We start from the raw sequence: 24,191 nt of genomic DNA, 5'->3' as shown, positions 1-24,191 counted from the left end.
CGTAGCCGGTGAGCCCATGCTCTCTGCGCTGAAAAATATCCATTCCAGCGTTTGAGAGACACAGGTGCCCATGCACCTCAGAAGACTGACAGTGGGCCTGCACACCTGACATAGTGGTGTGTGTGCTATGTTTAATGGGAGAAACCCCTGGGGCTGGTGTGTGACGATTAGCGGTAGCAGAAGGCATGTCTCGCCCTCTTATCTAGAGGGTAGTTCATCGTTTGCTGTACCAATATCATCTACAGTATGTTCATGCTCTAAGACCAAAAGACCATCATTGCAGACGTCGGTTCTGTCAATGTCTGTTGTGGAAGTGTGCTGAAAATCCACTGTTCTCATCCAAAATTTTGTTTACTGCCGAGGCAGGGTTTACAATAGAATTTTGAACCAGTCAGTGGTGTGCAGGCACTATAAGTTCACCTCTTCAGTGTGTACCAGGAGGTACAACAACAACCGGTTTTACTTCAAATGGTGCATCATTCCTTATGCCGAAAGACAGAGGGGTGCATATGAATGAATGAATGAATGAATGAATGAACCCCTCCTGTAAACACGTTTACTGCAGAAAGTATGCATTTCCGGACCCATGTTTATTGGACTTACCTGAGAAAGTATGCATTTTTGTACCCATGTTTATTGGACTTATTTTTCTTATTTTGATGAGTAATACCACCTCTCAAAGTTTTAAATACTTTTTGTTTAACACCCTGTAGAATCATTGCAGGAAAATCAGAAAAAAATCAAGGAGGAAATGAAACATAGATGGGCACAGAGAGAAGAAATGAGAAACAAAGCTGCAAGGAAAAACAAATAAAATCTCAAAATAGAATGACAGAAGACATGTGGAATTATCAAGGTTTTGAAGACAGAACTACAGTAAGAGAAATCTTGGAGAATGGAAGACATATGTAATCTTTTAGAGACAGAAAGAACATTGACTAAAAAAAAGTGAGATGAAAGGTCACACAAGAGTAAGAAATTGATGAAATTCTGCAGATTCTGAGGATAAAAAAGCAGTAGACATCACTGACATATGCACGTAAGTCATGAAACAGAGTTGGTGAAAATTGAACGATCTCTTGTTGGAGAGTTTTGTAGCTGTTATGAAAAGTGGCAATTCCTAAAGTTTTCTACATGAATAAAACAGTTCTTTTCCTGAAACAAGGGAATGTGAGAGAATATAATTATAAATCAGTATTTCTCATATCCCAAGCATCCTCAATCAGTTATCATCTGTTCAACTGACTACATATCTTCTCCTCCATTTCACTTTCATTAAAGATATAATTTCATCTTTGACTCCAATCTGTTCTGTGATCCATTCGTATAATTCCTAATAATTTCAAAGTTGCATCTCTCTTTTGTTCACTGAACAACCCTCAGTTTTTGAGTCATTTTTACATTAAAATTCCCTACATACCACTCAAAACTGGTAACGCAATTTGATTATAAAATTTCTTGATGATGCTGTACTGCAGCAACCAGCCACAAATTGGTTTTGGTTTACTTTATTGAAAAAGGACTGTTGCTGTTTTTGCACTGATGCAGTCCATCATCACATGGCTTCCATGCTGTCATCAAACCACTAGTTAATTTAGTGTTTTGATGAAAGCTTGCGAGTCATCTGATGATGAATTGTGTCCGTTCAAAACCCGTAAGAGTACTTTTCAATAAAGTGAACCAGGACCAATTTGTGACTGCCTCCTGCTGTACACATTTAACAGAAAAATCTGTTGGTAGGGCAACCACAGCTATGAGTACATATTGGGTATTAATAACCACTTCAGCTGTATTCAGTCCTTTATTATTGGATCACTACTGGTTTCGTGGCACTAAAAGCCACAGCTTCATGTGAACACTTGTGTAACAATAAATCCAAAAGGAATAACAACCCTGAGATATACACTAGTATGATAAATCATTTTAAAGTTTTAAAAATTCATTCTGGCCCAAAATTAGGTCTTAATAGTTTTCATTTATTTTCTCCATACCAGTGAATCACTGTGGTATGATTTGCTTAGGACCCATCCTCTGTATTGGAATCCAGCTGTTTTATTCTGTGACATACTGCCTTTTAGTGGTGTTTTGTTCTGACGGACAGTGAATGTTGGGTAAAAAGATTCCGATCTTTTCCACTCGAATGTTTAGTCATGCGATTACTAACATTTTGATATTCTCTTGTAAAAGTTTATAATATTTTTAACAAATTTTAAAATTTTTTAAATAATTAACCATACCAGCATATGTTTCAGGGTTGCTATTCCTTCTGGATTTATTGTTATACAGATGTTCGCCTGAAGATGTGGCTTTTAGTGCCACAGAACTGGTAGTGATCCAACAATACAGCTGAAGCAGTTATTAATACCCACAATGACACATTTAACAATTTGTATCACATAGCAGCCACAGTCTCCAATCCTGCTATACTTGATAAATTGTGCTATAAACTTTGTTTCTGAGATATTGAAACCTTTGTTGTGAAAACCTTATTTAGTTTACCAAAAGCACTCCAGACTGTTCTTACTACTCTTTATTTCTTCAGCTGTCCCTTTAGTTGTCATAAACTGCCCTAAATATAAAATCTCACCCACTGATTCAGTGACTTGATTATTAATGTGTAATATTCTTTGTATTAATGTGTTAAGTGTCCCTTATTTTAGTGTAAATACAAAAGATTTTCAGGCCAACTTTCAAACTCATTGTATTAAGTTCTTCAATTAGTTGTCAAAGTTTATTTTATCCACAGGCATACAGTATAGCGTTATCAGTGAAAATAAGACGGTTCATCTGTGATGTTTCATCAGCATGTATTCTTTCTTCTTCTCAGTTTTAGATCCCTAAACTTCCCCTAGGTTTGTTAAGAATAATTTTGGTGAGACAGAATCCCCTTACCTGATATTTCTTACAGTTCAAACAATGGAAACTCCGGGTTGGAATATCAGTAATGTAAGATAGATTGCTACTTACCACAAAGATGACACATTAAGTTTCAGAAAGGTACAATTAAAAGATTCTTACACATAAGCTTTCAGCCATGGCCCTCATCACCAAAAGAAAGAGAAACACACACCATTCATTCACACAAACAAGTACACCTCACGCACACATGACCGCCAACTCCAGAATCTCAGAACAGAATTCCTTAAAATTCTAAATTTCTCACTGTCTTGTTGGATTGATGTTTATGCTTTTTGTTTGCTGACATGTATCAAATCCATGCCTTGTACTTCAAGGGTTATCAAAACAGGTTTTATTGAATATGAGATGTTCTCAAAATCTGTGAATTCCATGAAATTTGATGATTTTACTCAGTTTATAATTTTGTACTAGACTTTCAAGTGGTGCATTGTGTTACATCAAATACAACTGACACTCGGAAAATTCAGACACATGTTTGTAGCATCATAATAGATCAATGTTGGAGGTAATCGGAAAACTGGGCCACCCAGCTATTGCCAGTCTTACACATATCTAACAATAACAGACAGTACTGTGTGTAGCAGTATTGCTTGTAGCAGCCATTACAGTATGTAGAGCATGTAATGTTACGTTGCGCTGTTGGATACGTTTGCTTCAAACTATATGACGAAACAAATCTGGCTCATTGTAACAGTTAATTGAATGCTGCTGGGGACAATTGATACAGAATTTTATGTAATACATACAAAGATTAAAAATGAACATGCCAGTAAAGAAATTTCATGAAAGATTTAATTATTCTTTATTATGAAAAGGGAAGTTGCTACGCATCTTGTAGTGGAGGTGCTGAGTCGCAGATAGGCACAACAAAATGACTGTCACAAATAAAGCTTTTGACCATTAAGGTCTTCGTCAACAATAGAACACACACACACACACACACACACACACACACACACACACACAGAAGGCCTTAATGGCTGAAAGCTTTATTTGTGACAATCTGTTTGTTGTGCCTATCTGCGACTCAGCACCTTCACTGTATGGTGAGTGGCAACTTTCCTTTTCATAATATTGTTAAATTCTATTCTGGCTTTTCCATTGTTTAATTATTCTCTATTTTTATTGTGATGCTCAGTACATGTTGCTCAGCACTGAAAGTGCAGGGCACTGCCTCTCCTAGCAGCACTTCTCTACCTGTATAATTTGTGTCTGTGGATGGGACCTATTGTCACCTCTTCCAGTCCTTCCCCCCCCCCCCCCCCCCCCCCCCACCTCCCAACTACACTTCCTTCCTCTAGCAGCGACCAGAAAAAAATTCGGTAAATAATAATATTATAGCCCATACAAAAGGTTAACTGAGATTATTAGTGAACTTAAATGGAATGTTGGGATGGTATGCAGTATTGTTCTCGCATTGTTTGCCGAAATATGGACGTCAGCCTTCCCACACTCCATACATGTATGGAATTAAGACATAAAATGTTTCCTGAGCTTGCTTAAAATTCAGTGGTTTTTGCGTGAAAGTTTTGTTCTTCACAGAAAGGAAGCTGGTAGGTGTATGGTTGTTTTTATATGTTCTGTCTCCTTTCTGGTAAAATAGAAAAGGAATGTATTATTCCAGTTTTGAAGCTTGTCTCTACTGAAACGGAATTCTGTGAAGTCCCATTTATATCACTTTTTCTTCCATCTGTAATCAGTTTTGATGTAACATAGTCATCTTCATGTGCCTTTGCTTTTACATTTCTTCAGTGACTTTGATGCATCATCTCATCCTTGTTGCATACTCCAAATTAGACTTTCAAAAGGAGTTACAGAAAATCAGTCGCATCGTTTTCAGTAGTGGGTACAGTTCGTACATTTCTAATAACACTCTGCACTAAAAGAAGAAAATGAAAAATTGTATTTGTGTGTGCTGGCCACTGCGAACCACACAGAAGCATAAAAAAGTGTTGCACCCTTTGATTCTTGCAAACATGTTGAAACACTACAAGTGCAGACCCTTGTTTTATATTAATAAACACGTAGTTTAGTGGCAAATCAAGTAACACCATGAGAAATTCTGTTTAGGTCAATAATGGCTAATCATAGCTATTCGGGTGTCAAACCAGAGGGAGACTGGGGACTGCAGAAACCTGATTCACTATTTGCTGAATGTGACGTAATGGAAACCATCCATGTAATATATGAATCGTATGCTTCATATAACTAAGAAAGAAAGATGTAAATATTAAAAATCAATAAATAGACAAAATAGAAGACTAGCATAGTTTTAAAAGAACCATCAGTTTTCGAGTCTCCTCCTTTAGGGAAAGTTTTATCAGTAATTTCGTTTATGCATTTATGAAAAAACTATGTAATTAAATGATAAGATCAGATTTATGTGTTAAAATATAGCCACTTGCTTTAGACCTATTTGAGATCAACTTTACATTTGTAAATGTCATAAATTATGTATCGGAGCGTGGAATGTCAGATCCCTTAATCGGGCAGGTAGGTTAGAAAATTTAAAAAGGAAAATGGAGAGGTTAAAGTTAGATATAGTGGGAATTAGTGAAGTTCGGTGGCAGGAGGAACAAGACTTCTGGTCAGGTGACTACAGGGTTATAAACACCAAATCAAATAGGGGTAATGCAGGAGTAGGTTTAATAATGAATAGGAAAATAGGAATGCGGGTAAGCTACTACAAACAGCATAGTGAACGCATTATTGTGGCCAAGATAGATACGAAGCCCACACCTACTACAGCAGTACAAGTTTATATGCCAACTAGCTCTGCAGATGACGAAGAAATTGAAGAAATGTATGATGAAATAAAAGAAATTATTCAGATAGTGAAGGGAGACGAAAATTTAATAGTCATGGGTGACTGGAATTCAAGTGTAGGAAAAGGGAGAGAAGGAAATGTAGTAGGTGAATGTGGATTGGGGCTAAGAAATGAAAGAGGAAGCCGCCTGGTAGAATTTTGCACAGAGCACAACATAATCATAGCTAACACTTGGTTTAAGAATCATGATAGAAGGTTGTATACATGGAAGAACCCTGGAGATACTAAAAGGTATCAGATAGATTATATAGTGGTAAGACAGAGATTTAGGAACCAGGTTTTAAATTGTAAGACATTTCCAGGGGCAGATGTGGACTCTCACCACAATCTATTGATTATGACCTGTAGATTAAAACTGAAGAAAGTGCAAAAAGGTGGGAATTTAAGGAGATGGGACTTGGATAAACTGAAAGAACCAGAGGTTGTACAGAGTTTCAGGGAGAGCATAAGGGAACAATTGACAGGAATGGGGGAAAGAAATATAGTAGAAGAAGAATGGGTAGCTTTGAGGGATGAAGTAGTGAAGGCAGCAGAGGATCAAGTAGGTAAAAAGACGAGGGCTAGTAGAAATCCTTGGGTAACAGAAGAAATATTGAATTTAATTGATGAAAGGAGAAAATATAAAAATGCAGTAAATGAAGCAGGCAAAAAGGAATACAAACGTCTCAAAAATGATATCGACAGGAAGTGCAAAATAGCTAAGCAGGGATGGCTAGAGGACAAATGTAAGGATGTAGAGGCTTATCTCAGTAGGGGTAAGATAGATACTGCCTACAGGAAAATTAAAGAGACCTTTGGAGATAAGAGAACCACTTGTATGAATATAAAGAGCTCAGATGGAAACCAGTTCTAAGCAAAGAAGGGAAGGCAGAAAGGTGGAAGGAGTATATAGAGGGTCTATACAAGGGTGATGTACTTGAGGACAATATTATGGAAATGGAAGAGGATGTAGATGAAGATGAAATGGGAGATACGATACTGCGTGAAGAGTTTGACAGAGCACTGAAAGACCTGAGTCGAAACAAGGCCCCGGGAGTAGACAACATTCCATTGGAACTACTGACAGCCTTGGGAGAGCCAGTCCTGACAAAACTCTATCATCTGGTGAGCAAGATGTATGAAACAGGCGAAATACCCTCAGACTTCAAGAAGAATATAATAATTCCAATCCCAAAGAAAGGAGGTGTTGACAGATGTGAAAATTACCGAACTATCAGTTTAATAAGCCACAGCTGCAAAATACTAACGCGAATTCTTTACAGACAAATGGAAAAACTAGTAGAAGCCGACCTCGGTGAAGATCAGTTTGGATTCCGTAGAAACACTGGAACACGTGAGGCAATACTGACCTTACGACTTGTCTTAGAAGAAAGATTAAGGAAAGGCAAACCTACGTTTCTAGCATTTGTAGACTTAGAGAAAGCTTTTGACAGTGTTGACTGGAATACTCTCTTTCAAATTCTAAAGGTGGCAGGGGTAAAATACAGGGAGCGAAAGGCTATTTACAATTTGTACAGAAACCAGATGGCAGTTATATGAGTTGAGGGACATGAAAGGGAAGCAGTGGTTGGGAAGGGAGTAAGACAGGGTTGTAGCCTCTCCCCAATGTTATTCAATCTGTATATTGAGCAAGCAGTAAAGGAAACAAAAGAAAAATTCGGAGTAGGTATTAAAATCGATGGAGAAGAAATAAAAACTTTGAGGTTCGCCGATGACATTGTAATTCTGTCAGAGACAGCAAAGGACTTGGAAGAGCAGTTGAACGGAATGGACTGTGTCTTGAAAGGGTGATATAAGATGAACATCAACAAAAGCAAAACGAGGATAATGGAATGTAGCCAAATTAAGTCGGGTGATGCTGAGGGAATTAGATTAGGAAATGAGACACTTAAAGTAGTAAAGGAGTTTTGCTATTTGGGGGGCAAAATAACTGATGATGGTCGAAGTAGAGAGGATATAAAATGTAGACTGGCAATGGCAAGGAAAGCGTTTCTGAAGAAGAAAAATTTGTTAACATTGAGTATATATTTAAATGTCAGGAAGTCCTTTCTGAAAGTATTTGTATGGAGTGTAGCCATGTTTGGAAGTGAAACGTGGACGATAAATAGTTTAGACAAGAAGAGAATAGAAGCTTTCGAAATGTGGTGCTACAGAAGAATGCTGAAGATTAGATGGGTAGATCACATAACTAATGAGGAGGTTTGAATAGAATTGGGGAGAAGAGGAGCTTGTGGCACAACTTGACTAGAAGAAGAGATCGGTTGGTAGGACATGTTCTGAGACATCGAGGGATCACCATTTAGTATTGGAGGGCAGCGTGAGGGTAAAAATCGTAGAGGGAGACCAAGAGATGAATACACTAAGCAGATTCAGAAGGATGTAGGCTGCAGTAGGTACTGGGAGATGAAGAGGCTTGCACAGGATAGAGTAGCATGGAGAGCTGCATCAAACCAGTCTCAGGACTGAAGACCACAACAACAACAACAACAACAACATGTATTACTTTGTACCTCTGTTACATGGTTATTTTATTTGCTATTGCAGCAGGTAGTTGTCACTGAAAGATAACATACAAAGGAGGATTGGAAAGTAATGCACAATAATTTTTTTCTCCCCTGGTATTGCAGCTAGAATGTTGAAATTTCATGCCGATGTAATGTGAAGTTTGTGCTACGGAGAGCTCTAGCAAGATAGGTCATAATTATGACACAAAAATATATATATTTGTTACTCCGCATTATTTTAGGAGGAGAAGGCATTTGCGCCTTACAGTATATAAACATTGATAATATTTCTATCAGTACGAAGAATGGAGTAGGTGCACAACTTATTCTGCACGGACCTTCAGTGTTTTGTGGATCCATACTGAATTTTACACTCACTAATGCGAATGTTAGTGCACAGTGTAATGGTTGGGTTAGTGTGGCTCTAGTACGTGTTGCTAAAGTGGAGAGTGTATCAGGGCTGGAGACTTTCAACAGTCACAAGTCATCTAGATACTGATTCTGACACCTCAGAGGGGTGGGGGTTGTCTTAGACCACCTCCTTGATTTTTACACACACACACACACACACACACACACACACACACACACACACACACAGGTGGTGGCAAGGGGAGGGGGTATGGGGGCTATAGCCCCCCCTCCTCCCCCTCCCCCCCCCCAATGGGGTATCGTATTACACTGGATAAAATGACTTCAGAAATCAGCAAATATATTAGTCCAAAAGAGTAAATAATTTTTATAATAATTATGTAGCAATATAGGTTGCAGTGTATTTAAAACACGTTTTAACAAAAGAATAAGAGCGGCAAATAGCTTACAGGGTGTGGTAGATAAGTAATGAGACTCAGTCTAGAAAAACAAATTTATTGATCCAATTTGTACAAAACGTTAATATTCTTCAAAGTACTCGCCTTGGGCGTCGACACAACGTTGCCAGCGCGTTTTCCAAGCTTCATAGGCCCCACTGTAGTCCGTTTGAGTTATCCCAGTTAGTGCCTTCGTGACAGCACGTTGGATGTTCGGAATATCGTCGAAATGATGACCCTTCAGGCACCTTTTGACCTTCGGAAATAGGAAGAAATCAGGAGGACTCAAGTCAGGGCTGTATGGTGGCTGTGGCAAAACTTCAACTTCAATTCGCATCAAGTAGGAGGTCACGAGGAACGCTGTGTGCGCCGGAGCGTTGTCGTGGTGGAGACGCCAGCGTTGAGCAAGGTCCTGTCGCTTCCGTTTGACGGCTCTGTGCAATCACTGAAGGACTTCTTTGTAGAATTCGGCATTGACAGTCTTCCCCTGAGGGACAAACTCTTTGTGAATTAACCCCCACTTGTCGAAAAACACAATCAGCATTGTCTTGATGCGGGACATTGACATTCTTGCTTTCTTCGGCCGCGGGGATGCCGGTGTGTGCCACTACGAGCTCTGGGCTTTCATCTCCGGGTCGTACTGGAATGTCCACGATTCGTCGCCTGTTACTACGTTGTCTAAAAAGTGTGGATTATTTTCCAAATCATTCAACATCTCATGTCAAACGTCCACTCGTTGTTGCTTTTGTTCGGCGGTGAGCACTCGGGGAACCAATTTTGTGCAAACTTTCCCCATCATCAAATCTTGCGTAACAATTTGGTGAACCGTAAATTTATTCACGGAGACCTCATCGGCGATCATTTTGAGACTTAAACGACAGTCGGAGTCCAGGAGTTCTTTCACTTTGGCCACCGTTTCATCCACACGACTCGTTGAAGGGCGTCCAGATCGTTCCATGTCTTCAACGGATTCCCTCCCGTTTTTAAATTCATTAAACCACCAGAACACTTGAGCTCTTGATAGGGAGTCTTCTTTGTAGGCCTCCGTAATCATAGCAAAAGTTTCCGAAGCAGTTTTGCCCAAGCGAAAGCAAAATTTGATTGCATACCGCTGTTCTATCGAGCGATCCATTTTCAGCGTTTTCACAAGTGTCGCGGGCACACAAACAACGTAATACGCGAAGCTCGACCCTCACTGCACCAGAGCTCCGACGCGACTGCGAACCGGTTCTATTATTAGCTCAGATCCCCCACCACGTGATGTACAGGTGGAGACTGCCCTGCGAGCGACTGGGGCACCGCGCGGCGGCCAGTCTCATTACTTATCTACCACACTCTGTACTATGTGAACCAATAAATATCGTTTAACTTAAAATGGGTATCTTATTGTTTATTAATACACATTTTTTTACCCTGAACTCCAAAACTGCTTTAAGCAACACCAAATTTTACTAATTTGTCGGTGGCAGGCCCCAACTCTCCTTTTCTTAAGTGATATTCCACTCCACCAACCCCCCCCCCCCCCCCCCAAATTACCCCCCTCCCCCTCAACCAACTTCTAGGCATGTTACTATCATCAACTTGTGGTGGGCGTGAGGTGTAGTTTGACATTTGTGGGCCAAAGGTCATAAACTGAATGATATTCACAGGAACATGCATATATGAGGACGACTGTATGGACAGTAGCAATGTCTCCGGGGGTGTACATTCTTCCAAGAGGGTACGTGAACCAGAGTGATTTGCCATGCTCTGGGTGTCTGGTAACAGCTGCAACCCACAGAATGTCAGAGCCACTGAGGCAGTTATTTTGAATGACCAGTCTGTGCAGCTGCGAACCTTACCAGAGCAGTTAAACATTTGCTGTGGTAGGGGTGTATGATATTATTCATGAGATGTTGAGAAATTTTTTAAAGTTAATACTCACTTTGTGACTAAGAACTTGACAGGCAACCACAAGGCCAGTGAATGATGACATCTTACGTCACAGAAAGGCATGGCTTTCTGAAAGGGCTCATCACTGGTGATGAAGTGTGGGCTTACCACTACACACCTGAAACCAAGAAATGGGAACATGCTTGTTCCCAAGTACAAAAAAAGTCAAAGTGACTCAGTCTGTGAGGAATGTGCCTGTGGCTGTGTTATTGGATGTACAAGGTGTGTTATTGGCATACTTTGCTGAACAGGGACCACAGTGAATGCTGCAGCCTACATTAAAACTTTGGTTAAGCTGCATTGCACCTTTCATGACAAATACCACAACATTAATGCTGATGGTGTCAAAGTTATTCAAGACAATACTTACCTCTGTGTTGCTGCTTCTGTCTATGAGAAAATCATCAAATTTGGGTGGAAAGTGCTTCAGCATTCACCAAACGGTACGGACCTTGCACCATCAGACTTTCATCTATTTGGTCCCATGAAAAAAATCCTTGCTTGCCAATGCTTTGCACCAGATGCAGAAATGAAGTCAACAATCCACAGATAACTTTACTCCTACAAAATGGACTACTATGAACCGGGCACATTGAAACTGGTACCACAATGGGAGAAGTGTATTGAGAACTTTGGTGACTATGTAGAAAAGTAGATAAAAGATGTAAGTTCATTTGTGATACTTTTGTTTTGTTTCCTGTTAAGCTTTTTGGTAGTAAAACTATCGTGTATCCTTGGTACAAATCTGAATACCAGTTTGTAAATAAATAGAATTGTAACTTCCTGGCAGATTAAAACTGTGTGCAGCTGAGACTCAAACTGGGGACCTTTGCCTTTCGCAGGCAAGTGCTCTACGGACTGAGCTACCCAAGCACGACTCACAACCCGTCCTCACAGGTTCAATTCTACCAGTACCTAGTCTTCTACCTTTCAAACTGCAGAAGATCGTCTGTGAAGTTTGGAAGGTAGGAGACAAGGTACTGCTTGGGTAGCTCAGTCGGTAGAGCACTTGTCTATGAAAGGCAAAGGTCCCCAGTTTGAGTCTTGGTCCGGCACGCAGTTTTAATCTGCCAGGAAGTTTCATATCAGCGCACGCTCCACTGCAGTGTGAATATATCATTCTGGATAAATAAAATTGCCGTGGAACTTCAGTTTTGTTTATTTTATTATAATTATAATTATCATATCACATGCTGCCAAGTACTGATGGAGAATCGTGTAATAATATCTGAGAAGCGCCTTTGCAAATATTTGGAGCAGTCATTGTAACACAATGCTAGTGTAAACAGTGCACCTATAGGCATAATGTTTCTTTTGCGTAATGATGTCTACGCCTCAACCCACTTGAATAAAGCCCTTACTCCTTACAGATTCATTCCATTTATTAAATCGGCGATAATTTGAAAGAAGTGTTCTGTAATTTCGAGACATGATATTTTTTTAAAAAATGTAATATACTTTAAAATCATTTTGTACAGATTTGTGAAATTCTCTATGACAGTTTTCAATAAAGTTACTTTTATTTTCTTTCAGTTTGCTGCCAACTATGCTCGTGACAAACTGATTCAAAATTTGTACAACAAAGTCATTGAACTCAAAAGATTGAAGGCAGAGGGTAAATACAGAGAATGTGAAAATGTCACAACACAAGCAGAGAAGCCACAAGAATCAAATAAAACAGGGGGGTCACCAGCAGTAGACAGAAAGAAAAGTTTCAGGAAAGCAGCTTCACAAACAGATGATTGTGTGAAAAAACGTGCTGGAGGCATTCCTGGGGTAACGGATCCCGAGCTGCTACAGCGGCTCGGTTCTCTCAGTACAAGAACGATAACACGGGAGGCACGACCCTCAACTGTTCCTCCACCTCCTACGAACCCTCCAATTCGATACCTGGATGCCTCAGGTACAATTGATTATGGACGACTGCTTACAGATGAAGTACTTGCTGCTGATCATCTGTTAGTTGAAGCTGCAAAAAAGAGTCTGGATGTTGCAGGTAACTTTTACAAATTTCCTAGGTTGATAAGTAGTACTGATCTACTTAGCACTGTAAGATACTGTTCTTATCATGCTTTTGATATAGGTGGCATAATCTGTGAATAATGTCATTTCAAACAGACTATTTTCTACTGCATTTTTTGTCTCCTGTTGCAGTGATTTAAATTATGAAAATATAGTTGTAAGGAGGTTCAAAGTCTGTCATAAACTTGAATTACTATTTCTCGAACTTCGAGAAGCTCAGCCAAGCAAATAGATGCTGCAGAGAGGTGAGCATTGGAAGGGATTAAGTGCTGCCCTTCTCATAATGGGTTGGGTCTACACATCTGCATTGACCTTTGTACTGAGCACATATGAATGTAGAAGTTACACACACTGTGCTTTGCGAGGGTGTCCATACCCAGGAGCAAGAAAGGGGAGAGGGGGCTGCACATCCCCCTCCCTGCAGTCTGAAGGAAAGGAAAAACTATAGTTTATATAGTTTAGTCTGTGTTTTTATTTCATGAAAAGATTTAAAAGTTAGTATTATGCAGGTTGTTAATAGGGACAGAATCTAATTTTTTATGGCTACTTACCAAGTCACCATTCGTCTTCCAAAATATTCTGTACCTTCCCCCCCCCTCCCCCCCCCCTCAGCCCCCCCCCCCCTAGACTATTATAAGGATCACAAGGACACCCCTGCACCCCTGGTGTGCTTTGTGTTGTAAATCTCTTCCCTGAGGAGTTTCAAGAAAAGCCCATGTTGCGCCTGGAATTGTTTCATCACTTGTTTTGAAACAAAGTATCTGTAAGCACTACATACAAAATTGGTATTGCTAGTTCTGGAAGGTTGACAATGGCTGGACAAAAAACACGATTGGCCAAAGCCAACTACCTCCAGTTCAGAATTATGGAGACCAATAATGAAGAGAAGTATGACAAATGGTATACAGTCTGTCTGAAAGGCAGACATCGTATATATGTTATCTGCACCAATCAATCAGATTAAAACTACATTATTGGATGACATAATTAATAATGCCACAATGAGATGATGTGTTGTGTTTGATGCAAAGTAGTGCTTATAAATACCAGAAGTCTAGGTGCTAACAGAAAGCACTGAAGCTAATATTCTTATAGGTACCAAAAGCTTGCTAAAGCCAAAAATAAGTTCAGTTGAAATTTTCACAAATGACCTAATGGTGTTCAGAAAGAATAGATTATATACAATTGGAGGCAGTGTATTTGTTGCTGTTAGAGGTCATTTACCTTGTGAAATTAAAGTCGCTAATTCCTGTGGGTTAGTATGGGTAATGGTTATATTGACAACTGGAATAAATTAATAACAACTCATATGATTCAGTTTTCTGAACAGTTCAAAGAAAACTTGAGTGTCATCTCAAATAGGTACCCCCACTTGTACGAGGGCGGTTCAGAAAGTAACCTCCGATTGGTCACAGTGCGGGTTGTGGGGGGAGTAGCGACGCCATCTGTGCGTTCACGCACTCAACAGGTCAGTCGGCATCAAGCCGTGGTCGAGTGAACGTCGTACCTGCGCTAGTTTAGTTTTTGTGGCAGTTTGAAATATGTGCTGCAATAGAAAACCCCGCCAAATGTGAAGTGCGTGCTGTCATAAGGTTTTTTACAGCCAAAGGATATTCTGCAGCAGCTATTCATTGTGAGCTTTGTGCCGTGTACGGACCAAGAGTTATGAGTGAAAGAGTTGTCCATGAATGGGTACGTTTATTTAAAAGTGGACGAGAAAACGTTCATGATGAAGAGAGGAGTGGTAGACCATCATTGGTGACTGACGAACTCGTTCAGACAGTTGATGCAAAAGTTCGTGAAAATCGACGTTTCTCAATGTCGGAGTTGTCTACTGGTTTTCCACAGATTTCTAAGACTCTCTTGTCCGAGATAGTGACAGCAAGATTGGGTTACCGTAAGTTCTGTGCACGATGGGTGCCCAAAATTCTTACCGACCACCACAAAACTCAAAGAATGACCTCTGCATTAGACTTTCTGCCACGTTATGAGGACGAAGGAGAACCATTGTTAAACAGAATCGTGACCGGTGACGAAACCGGGATTAAGTACGTGAACCCTGAGACAAAAGAACAATCAAAGATGTGGGCACATTCAAATTCGCCTACCAAACCAAGAAAAGCCTAGATTTTTCTGCCAGAAAACTGATGGCAACGGTGTTTTGGGATGCCAAAGGGGTGTTGTTGGTTGAATTCATGGAACGTGGTACGACCATTAATCAAGACGTGTACTGTGAAACAATAAAAAAGTTACGACGGGCTATACAGAACAAACGCCGTGGTATGCTGACTTCCGGTATCGTTTTTTTGCACGATAACGCCCGTCCTCACTCTGCTCGCAGAACAACGGCCCTTCTTGAGTCCTTCAAGTGGGACGTTATCAACCATCCACCTTACAGCCCAGACCTGGCGCCAAGTGATTATCACCTCTTCATGCATTTGAAGAAATGGCTCGGGTCACAGCGGTTTGATGACGACGAAGAGCTCAAAGATGCGGTCACAAGCTGGCTCCAGGCACAAGCGGGTGATTTTTATGCAGAAGAAATTTCAAAGCTTGTGAAGAGATACGATAAGTGCCTCAATCGCTATGGAGACTATGTAGAAAAATAGTGCAAAGATGTAGTTGTAAGATGTATATATTAAAATATTTTTATTTAACTTGGTGTATTTTTTTAAATCAACTGGAGGTTACTTTCTGAACGGCTCTCGTATAATTACAGTTGGTGGTGGCCAAAATACATGTTCCAAGCTGGTGTTAAGTAAACATCATCAGAAATTCTACTAAATGCTTTCTTTGAAAATTATTGTGAGCATTTAGTTAAGGAGCCTGCTTGAAGTGTGAATAGTTATGAAGACATACTGACCTCTTAGTGACAAATAATCCTGAACAAATAGTGAGCATCATGACAGGTACAGGGGTTAGTGACCACAAGTTCGTTGTAATGAGACTTATAACCACAACATTTAAATCCACCAAAAGTAAATGTAAGATATAGCTATTTAAAAAAATCAGATAAAATTTGCTTGACTCCTTCCTAAGAGACAGTCTCCACTTCTCTCAGCTAAGTATGTAGGTGTAGACCATATGTGGCTTGACTTTAAAGAAATAATATATTAGGCAGTTGAGAGAATTAAACTGAATACATTAATAAATGATGGTACTGATCGCCTATGCTTCACAAAAAAGGACAGAACACTGTTGCAGAAGTAACGAAAAAACATGCTAAAAAAACACAAAATCACCAAGATGGGCAAATTTCACTAATGCTTGAACCTTAGTGTGGACTTCAGTGGGAGATGCTTTTAAAAGCTTCCACAAGGAAAATCTGTCTTGAAATCTGACAGAAAATCCATAGAGATTCTGGTCATTTGTAAACTACAAGTCACATCAATACTTTCACCGCATGATACCAATGACTACTAGGTGTAATGACAGCGCCACTGAAGCAGAGTTGTTAAACACAGACCCTCAGGGGCTCAGAATTCATTTTCTGGGTTCAGGCTTGGCAAACCTAGGATTACTGAGCTGAGACTGGTAAGCATTGCCAGTCCTCTGTCAAAGTAAGCTCTGGGCATGCTTCAGCAACAACTATATGGCGCAGTGGTGGAATGTTGTGTGCCACAAGGATTGGGGCTTGATCGCAAGGATGGTAAAAACCTCTTTAAAAATAAAAATAAACCAGTCCTAAGGTATCTGTGTTTTAATGAGATGCATGGTTGTTTAGGTGAAACGTTTGTTAGCGGGCAACTGTTGGGGAATCTGCTGCACCTTCATTGTATAGGGGTTGCTCAAGCAAACGGGGTTCAGTCCGATTGGACTAATTTTCCTAGTTGTTTGTAGGACCAAGATGGAACCTTCGAAATTTTCTCTCTACCTTCCAGCGAAATGGATGGGTCACTGGTAGGTGTCGGCACACAATCTCTCAAGAGGCCTTGTGTAATGAGTCCTCCAGATTCTGAATACTTCAGGTTTTAGTAACAGAATGCGTGCTGTGGGTCAGAATGTGTTTTTTAGAGTTAAAACAAAAAGAGGCAAGTTTTAAGAAAGTCTCCCCTTTCTGTATTCAGAAGGGTTTAGAGGGTATAGCAGGTAAATTAAAATCTGTTAAGTGGTCACACAGTGGGACACGGTTGGTCAAAACCTCTAGTTCCCAACAAGTGACAAACCTGCAGAAAGTGAAAAGCCTTGAAGAGTATGCCATTGAAACTGGGCTACACACTACCTTGAATTGCAGCAAATGAGTTGTTACTTGCAGAGATCTAGTGAACATTCCCAAAGCAGAATTGGAAGACGCATGGTGCTCAAGATATCATGAAGAGGATGGATGGGGATCTGGTAATATCCAACTTCTCCATCTTTATGTTCAGTAGCACAAAACTCCTAGATAATGCCAAGGCAGGTTTGCTTCACTTACACATGAGGCCCTATGTCCCAAACCCACCACTTTAGGCTGTAAGCGAAAAGCCACTTGTGGCAAATGTAATAAGGCCGCCCACGAAGGAGATGTTCATTCATCTGCTTTGAAATGTGTGAATTTCTCTGGAGGTGACCCTGTGTGGAGTAGGGACTGCAGCGTATATTTTGAAGAACAGAAGATACAAGAGCTTAAAACTACAAAGTGCATCCTGTATGTTGAGGCCAAAGAGATGTATAAGGTCATGCCGCCCCCCCCCCCCCCCCCTCCCCCTGTGATCGCTATCTCATTTACTTCAGCTCTTTAAAAACCTGTTTAGAAAAGAAATTCTGTTGCACAAACAGAGGTTGCTAGTGTCAGCACTGGTACCTGCCTATGTCAGTGCACTTGTGCTGCTGCAGTTACTTCGAAGAATATAAAATATCAGAAAGGGTGTGGTTGCAAACGTCACTGAGCTCCCTGCCCCTCCAAAGGTTCAGTCTGATCCACCATCCAGTGGTGCCACTACTACTGCCTCAGTTGTGGCTCCTAAACCTCCCCGGCCAAAAAATAAAAGGCAAAGCATCAGTCACTGACTAAGATGGAAAGTAACAGTCCAACAATATTAACTTCTTTCTACCTGACGTCTCTTATTGTTTGTCTTTCAAGCTGATGGACCTTGTTGTTGGCGGAGAGCATTTATCTCACCAAGACCGAGCCTCCACCTATTGTGGGCTCTACTTGCCAGCAAAAAGAAATGGTGAAAGTTCAACCACCATGATAATAGCTCTCATACTACAGTGTAACATTAATCGGTTCAGGAGACATGTGGAGGAACTGAAACTCGTAGCACAGGAACACCCCCTGTACTTGAGTTTGCAGGAAATGAATTTTAAAGTGTCTGATGCACTCATTACTATGGGGCTATACCCTCCATCACAAGGATGATCTTGCTCAGGGAAGAGCCAAGGGAGGGGTTGCTGTGTTTGTCAGTAATTCCCACCTCTCTTCTGCCTCCCCCTGGCTACTGACCTGCAAGCAGTTGCAGTTGAAATTCGTATGTGTCAGAGGATCACTGTTTGCTCACTGTATTTACCTTCACAAGATGCAATAAACTCCGAAGCTGTCACAGGTCTTATAGAAAAACTGCTTCCCCCCCCTCTCTCAACCTATTTCTCCTGCTTGATGAGTTTTTAGTGTCTGTAGTGTGTTATGGAGCTCAGACTCAACTCGCCCTGGGGGAGGTTTTGGAGAGCTGTTTTAGGAGCTGTGCATTCTCAAAATGTGCAATCCTACTCATTTCTTAGCGGCTACAAGATCATCCTCACCTATCGACCCCTCTTGCTGCTTTCCAGCACTTGCAGATTCTGCTGAGTGTGAAGCAACTGATGACTTTCATTCCAGTGACCACTTCCCACTGTCAATTCCCCAACCATATGGAGTATTACTACACAGGAAGTCACCAAAATGGGTGGTCAGTGGAACTAACTGGACGCTGTTCAGCCAGCTGGCTGCGAACACTAAGGCAGTGTCCAGTGGGTGGACCACATCATATGAGTGACCTGTCATGCTGCAGATTTATCCATCCCAAAGTCCTCAGATCATCTGAGGAGGCAATCTGTATCTTGGTGGACCAATGAATGCTTCTCAGCAATCTGGGTCAGGTGTGCGGCACAATGACAGTTTAAATCTACATCTACACTCCGCAAGCCACCTGACAGTGTGTGGCGGAGGGTACCCTGAGTACCTCTATCGGTTCTCCCTTCTATTCCAGTCTCGTATTGTTTGTGGAAAGAAGGATTGTCTGTATGCTTCTGTGTGGGCTCTAATCTCTGATTTTATCCTCATGGTCTCTTCGCGAGATATACGTAGGATGGAGCAATATACTGCTTGACTCTTCGGTAAAGGTATGTTCTCTAAACTTTAACAAAAGCCCGTACCGAGCTACTGAGCGTCTCTTCTGTAGAGTCTTCCACTGGAGTTTATCTATCATCTCCGTAACGCTTTCGCGATTACTAAATGATCCTGTAACGAAGCGCGCTGCTCTCCGTTGGATCTTCTCTATCTCTTCTATCTGGTACGGATCCCACACTGCTGAGCAGTATTCAAGCAGTGGGCGAACAAGCGTACTGTAACCTACTTCCTCTGTTTTCGGATTGCATTTCCTTAGGATTCTTCCAATGAATCTCAGTCTGGCATCTGCTTTACCGACGATCAACTTTATATGATCATTCCATTTTAAATCACTCCTAATGCGTACTCCCAGATAATTTATGGAATTAACTGCTTCCAGTTGCTGACCTGCTATTTTGTAGCTAAATAAGGGAACTATCTTTCTACAGGGCTATTACAAATGATTGAAGCGATTTCATAAATTCACTGTAGCTCCATTCATTGACATATGGTCATGACACATTACAAATACGTAGAAAAACTCATAAAGTTTTGTTCGGCTGAAGCCGCACTTCAGGTTTCTGCCGCCAGAGCGCTCGAGAGTGCAGTGAGACAAAATGGCAACAGGAGCCGAGAAAGCGTATGTCGTGCTTGAAATGCACTCACATCAGCCAGTCATAACAGTGCAACGACACTTCAGGACGAAGTTCAACAAAGATCCACCAACTGCTAACTCCATTCGGCGATAGTATGCGCAGTTTAAAGCTTCTGGATGCCTCTGTAAGGAGAAATCAACGGGTCGGCCTGCAGTGAGCGAAGAAACGGTTGAACGCGTGCGGGCAAATTTCACGCGTAGCCCGCGGAAGTCGACGAATAAAGCAAGCAGGGAGCTAAACGTACCACAGCCGACAGTTTGGAAAATCTTACGGAAAAGGCTAAAGCAGAAGCCTTACCGTTTACAATTGCTACAAGCCCTGACACCCGATGACAAAGTCAAATGCTTTGAATTTTCGGCGCGGTTGCAACAGCTCATGGAAGAGGATGTGTTCAGTGTGAAACTTGTTTTTAGTGATGAAGCAACATTTTTTCTTAATGGCGAAGTGAACAGACACAATGTGCGAATCTGGGCGGTAGAGAATCCTCACGCATTCGTCCAGCAAATTCGCAATTCACCAAAAGTTAATGTGTTTTGTGCAATCTTACGGTTTAAAGTTTACGGCCCCTTTTTCTTCTGCGAAAAAAACGTTACAGGACACGTGTATCTGGACATGCTGGAAAATTGGCTCATGCCACAACTGGAGACCGACAGCGCCGACTTCATCTTTCAACAGGATGCTGCTCCACCGCACTTCCATCATGATGTTCGGCATTTCTTAAACAGGAGATTGGAAAACCGATGGATTGGTCGTGGTGGAGATCATGATCAGCAATTCATGTCATGGCCTCCACGCTCTCCCGACTTAACCCCATGCGATTTCTTTCTGTGGGATTATGTGAAAGATTCAGTGTTTAAACCTCCTCTACCAAGAAACGTGCCAGGACTGCGAGCTCGCATCAACGATGCTTTCGAACTCATTGATGGGGACATGCTGCGCCGAGTGTGGGAGGAACTTGATTATCGGCTTGATGTCTGCCGAATCACTAAAGGAGCACATATCGAACATTTGTGAATGCCTAAAAAAACTTTTTGAGTTTTTGTATGTGTGTCCAAAGCATTGTGAAAATATCTCAAATAATAAAGTTATTGTAGAGCTGTGAAATCGCTTCAATCACTTGTAGTAACCCTGTATGTATTTGCAGCACATTACACTTGTCTACATTGAGATTCAATTGCCATTCCCTGCACCATGCGTCAATTCGCTGCAGATCCTCCTGCATTTCAGTACAATTTTCCATTGTTACAACCTCTTGATACACCACAGCATCATCTGCAAAAAGCCTCAGTGAACTTCCGATGTCATCCGCAAGGTCATTTATGTATATTGTGAATAGCAACGATCCTATGACACTCCCCTGCGGCTCACCTGAAATCACTCTTACTTTGGAAGACTTCTCTCCATTGAGAATGACATGCTGCGTTCTGTTATATAGGAACTCTTCCATCCAATCACACAATTGGTCTGATAGTCCATATGCTCTTACTTTGTTCATTAAACGACTGTGGGGAACTGTATCGAATGCCTTGCGGAAGTCAAGAAACACGGCATCTACCTGTGAACCCGTGTCTATGGCCCTTTGAGTCTTGTGGACGAATAGCGCGAGCTGGGTTTCACACAACCGTCTTTTTCGAAACCCATGCTGATTCCTACAGAGTAGATTTCTAGTCTCCAGAAAAGTCATTATACTCGAACATAATATGTGTTCCAAAATTCTACAACTGATCGACGTTAGAGATATAGGTCTATACTTCTGCACATCTGTTCGACGTCCCTTCTTGAAAACGGGTATGACCTGTGCCCTTTTCCAATCCTTTGGAACACTATGCTCTTCTAGAGACCTACGGTACACCGCTGCAAGAAGGGGGGCAAGTTCCTTTGCGTACTCTGTGTAAAATCGAACTGGTATCCCATCAGGTCCAGCGGCCTTTCCTCTTTTGAGCGATGTTAATTGTTTCTCTATACCTCTGTCGTCTATTTCGATATCTACCATTTTGTCATCTGTGCGACAATCTAGAGAAGGGACTACAGTGCAGTCTTCCTCTGTGAAACAGCTTTGGAAAAAGGCATTTAGTATTTCGGCCTTTAGTCTGTCATCTTCTGTTTCAGTACCATTTTGGTTACAAAGTGTCTGCACATTTTGTTTTGATCCACCTACCGCTTTGACATAAGACCAAAATTTCTTAGGATTTTCTGCCAAGTCAGTACATAGAACTTTACTTTCGAATTCATTGAACGTCTCTTGCGTAGCCCTCCTCACACTACATTTCGCTTCGCGTAATTTTTGTTTGTCTGCAAGGCTTTGGCTATGTTTATGTGTGCTGTGAAGTTCCCTTTGCTTCCGCAGCAGTTTCCTAACTCGGTTGTTGTACCACGGTGGCTCTTTTCCATCTCTTACGATCTTGCTTTTCCATCTCTTACGATCTTGCTTGGCACATACTCATCTAACGCATATTGTACAATGGTTTTGAACTTTGTCCATTGATCCTCAACACTATCTGTACTTGAGACAAAACTTTTGTGTTGAGCTATCAGGTACTCTGTCACTTTTTGTCACTTTTGCTAAACAGAAAAATCTTCCTACCTTTTTTATTATTTCTATTTATGGCTGAAATCATTGATGCAGTAACCGCTTTATGCTCGCTGATTCCCTGTTCTGCGTTAACTGTTTCAAATAGTTCGGGTCTGTCTGTCACCAGAAGGTCTAAAATGCTGCCCAATAGCAGACCATCTTGCATCCTTTAGAGTCACAAGAGCCAAGCTCAACGTGTTATTAAGGAAAGCAATAAAAGTCATGGAAAGCGTTCCTGGACTCTCTCAACCATTCCACTTTTTCTACAATAGTATGGGAGGTCATCAGGGGCATTTGAAAAGTCCGTGCAAAAACAAAAACTACTTACGTGTTTAGGGTAAACCTTTTTTATTCTTCGACATAGTCTCCTTTTAGACTTATACACATCACCCAAAGCTGTTCTAATTTATTGATCCCTTCCGAATAATAGGAATTGTCCAAGTCTGAAAAATAGCTATTAGTTGCTGCAATCACCTCCTCGTTTGAATAAAATCTTTGTCCTGCCGGCCTTTTCTTCAAATTTGGAAACAAATAGTAGTCTGAGGGAGCCAAGTCTGGAGAATAGGGGGGATGTGATATGAGTAGGAATCCTATTTCCATTAATTTCGTGACAACAACTGCTGAGGGGTGTGCTGGTGCACTGTCGTGATGGAAAAGGACTTTTTGCAGTCCAAACGCCTGTGTTTTTCTTGTAGCTCGGTTTTCGAACAGTCCAGTAACAATGAATAATATGCACCTGTAATAGTTTTACCCTTTTCCAGATAATCAATGAGGATTATCTCTTGCGAATCCCAAGAGACAATCGCCATAACCTCTCCGGCCGAAGGAATGGTCTTCGCCTTTTTTGGTGTAGATTCTCTCTTGCTAACCCATTGTTTAGATTGTTCTTTGGTTTCAACAGTATAGTAATGTATCCATGTTTCATCCATAGTGATGAAACGATGCTTAAGGTCCTGAACAGCTGCAAACCATCCTTGCAACACTTCACACGATTCTGTTTTTGATCAAGCGTGAGCAATCGCAGAACCCATCTTGCAGATAGCTTTCCAGTAATGCAAAATGTAAAGTACTCGTTCATTTGAGATGCCCACAGCATTAGCAGTCTCACGCACCTTAACTCTTCTGTCATCCATCACCATATCATGGATTTATCAATGATTTCTCGAGTCGTAACCTCCCACAGGGAGTTCAGAACGTTCAGCATCACTTGTGCCCATATGGCCACTCCGAAAATTTTGAAACCACTTATAAACTGTTCTAATCAAAGGTGCAGAGTCAGCTTGTGTTTAATCTCCTGAGTCGTTTTGCCTTTCACAAAGTAATGTTTCATCACCACACGAAATTCGTTTTCGTCCATTTTTTGACAATCACTCGACTTCCTTGATTCACACACATGCCAAACACAAAGAAATAGACCAATATGGCTGAAACTTGGTGTGCATTATTTCCTTGATTCGCACCAGTGGTGCTATCTCTCGGATTTTTCACGGACTTTTCAAACGCCCCTCTTACCAGTAGCAGCAGTGCTGAGAGAAGGTTGTCTCCAAATGATGCCCAGATACATCACTCAGATAACAGCAGAGCATTTTCAACGACTACAGCAAATACCAACCAAGAACTGGCATTCCATTGCTACCATGCGACTGTAGAGAGGATCCAGTTGG

At 41.1% G+C, this 24,191-nt stretch overlaps 1 protein-coding gene across 1 annotated transcript in view; it reads left to right on the top strand.

Moving 5' to 3' along the window:
• The window catches only part of LOC126479091 (protein phosphatase 1L), an 87,968-nt gene that overhangs the window by 23,983 nt on the left and 39,794 nt on the right, over positions 1–24,191 (top strand). Inside the window, exon 2 of the mRNA XM_050103754.1 lies at positions 12,525–12,987. Coding sequence (XP_049959711.1) covers positions 12,525–12,987 — 463 coding nt within the window. The remainder of the gene's footprint in view (positions 1–12,524; positions 12,988–24,191) is intronic.

Source organism: Schistocerca serialis, chromosome 1 (genome assembly GCF_023864345.2).
Source record: "Schistocerca serialis cubense isolate TAMUIC-IGC-003099 chromosome 1, iqSchSeri2.2, whole genome shotgun sequence".
NCBI classification, from domain to species: Eukaryota; Metazoa; Arthropoda; class Insecta; order Orthoptera; family Acrididae; genus Schistocerca; species Schistocerca serialis.
The sequence above is the reverse complement of the archived record's forward strand: the minus strand, read 5'-3'. Positions and strand labels throughout refer to the sequence as shown.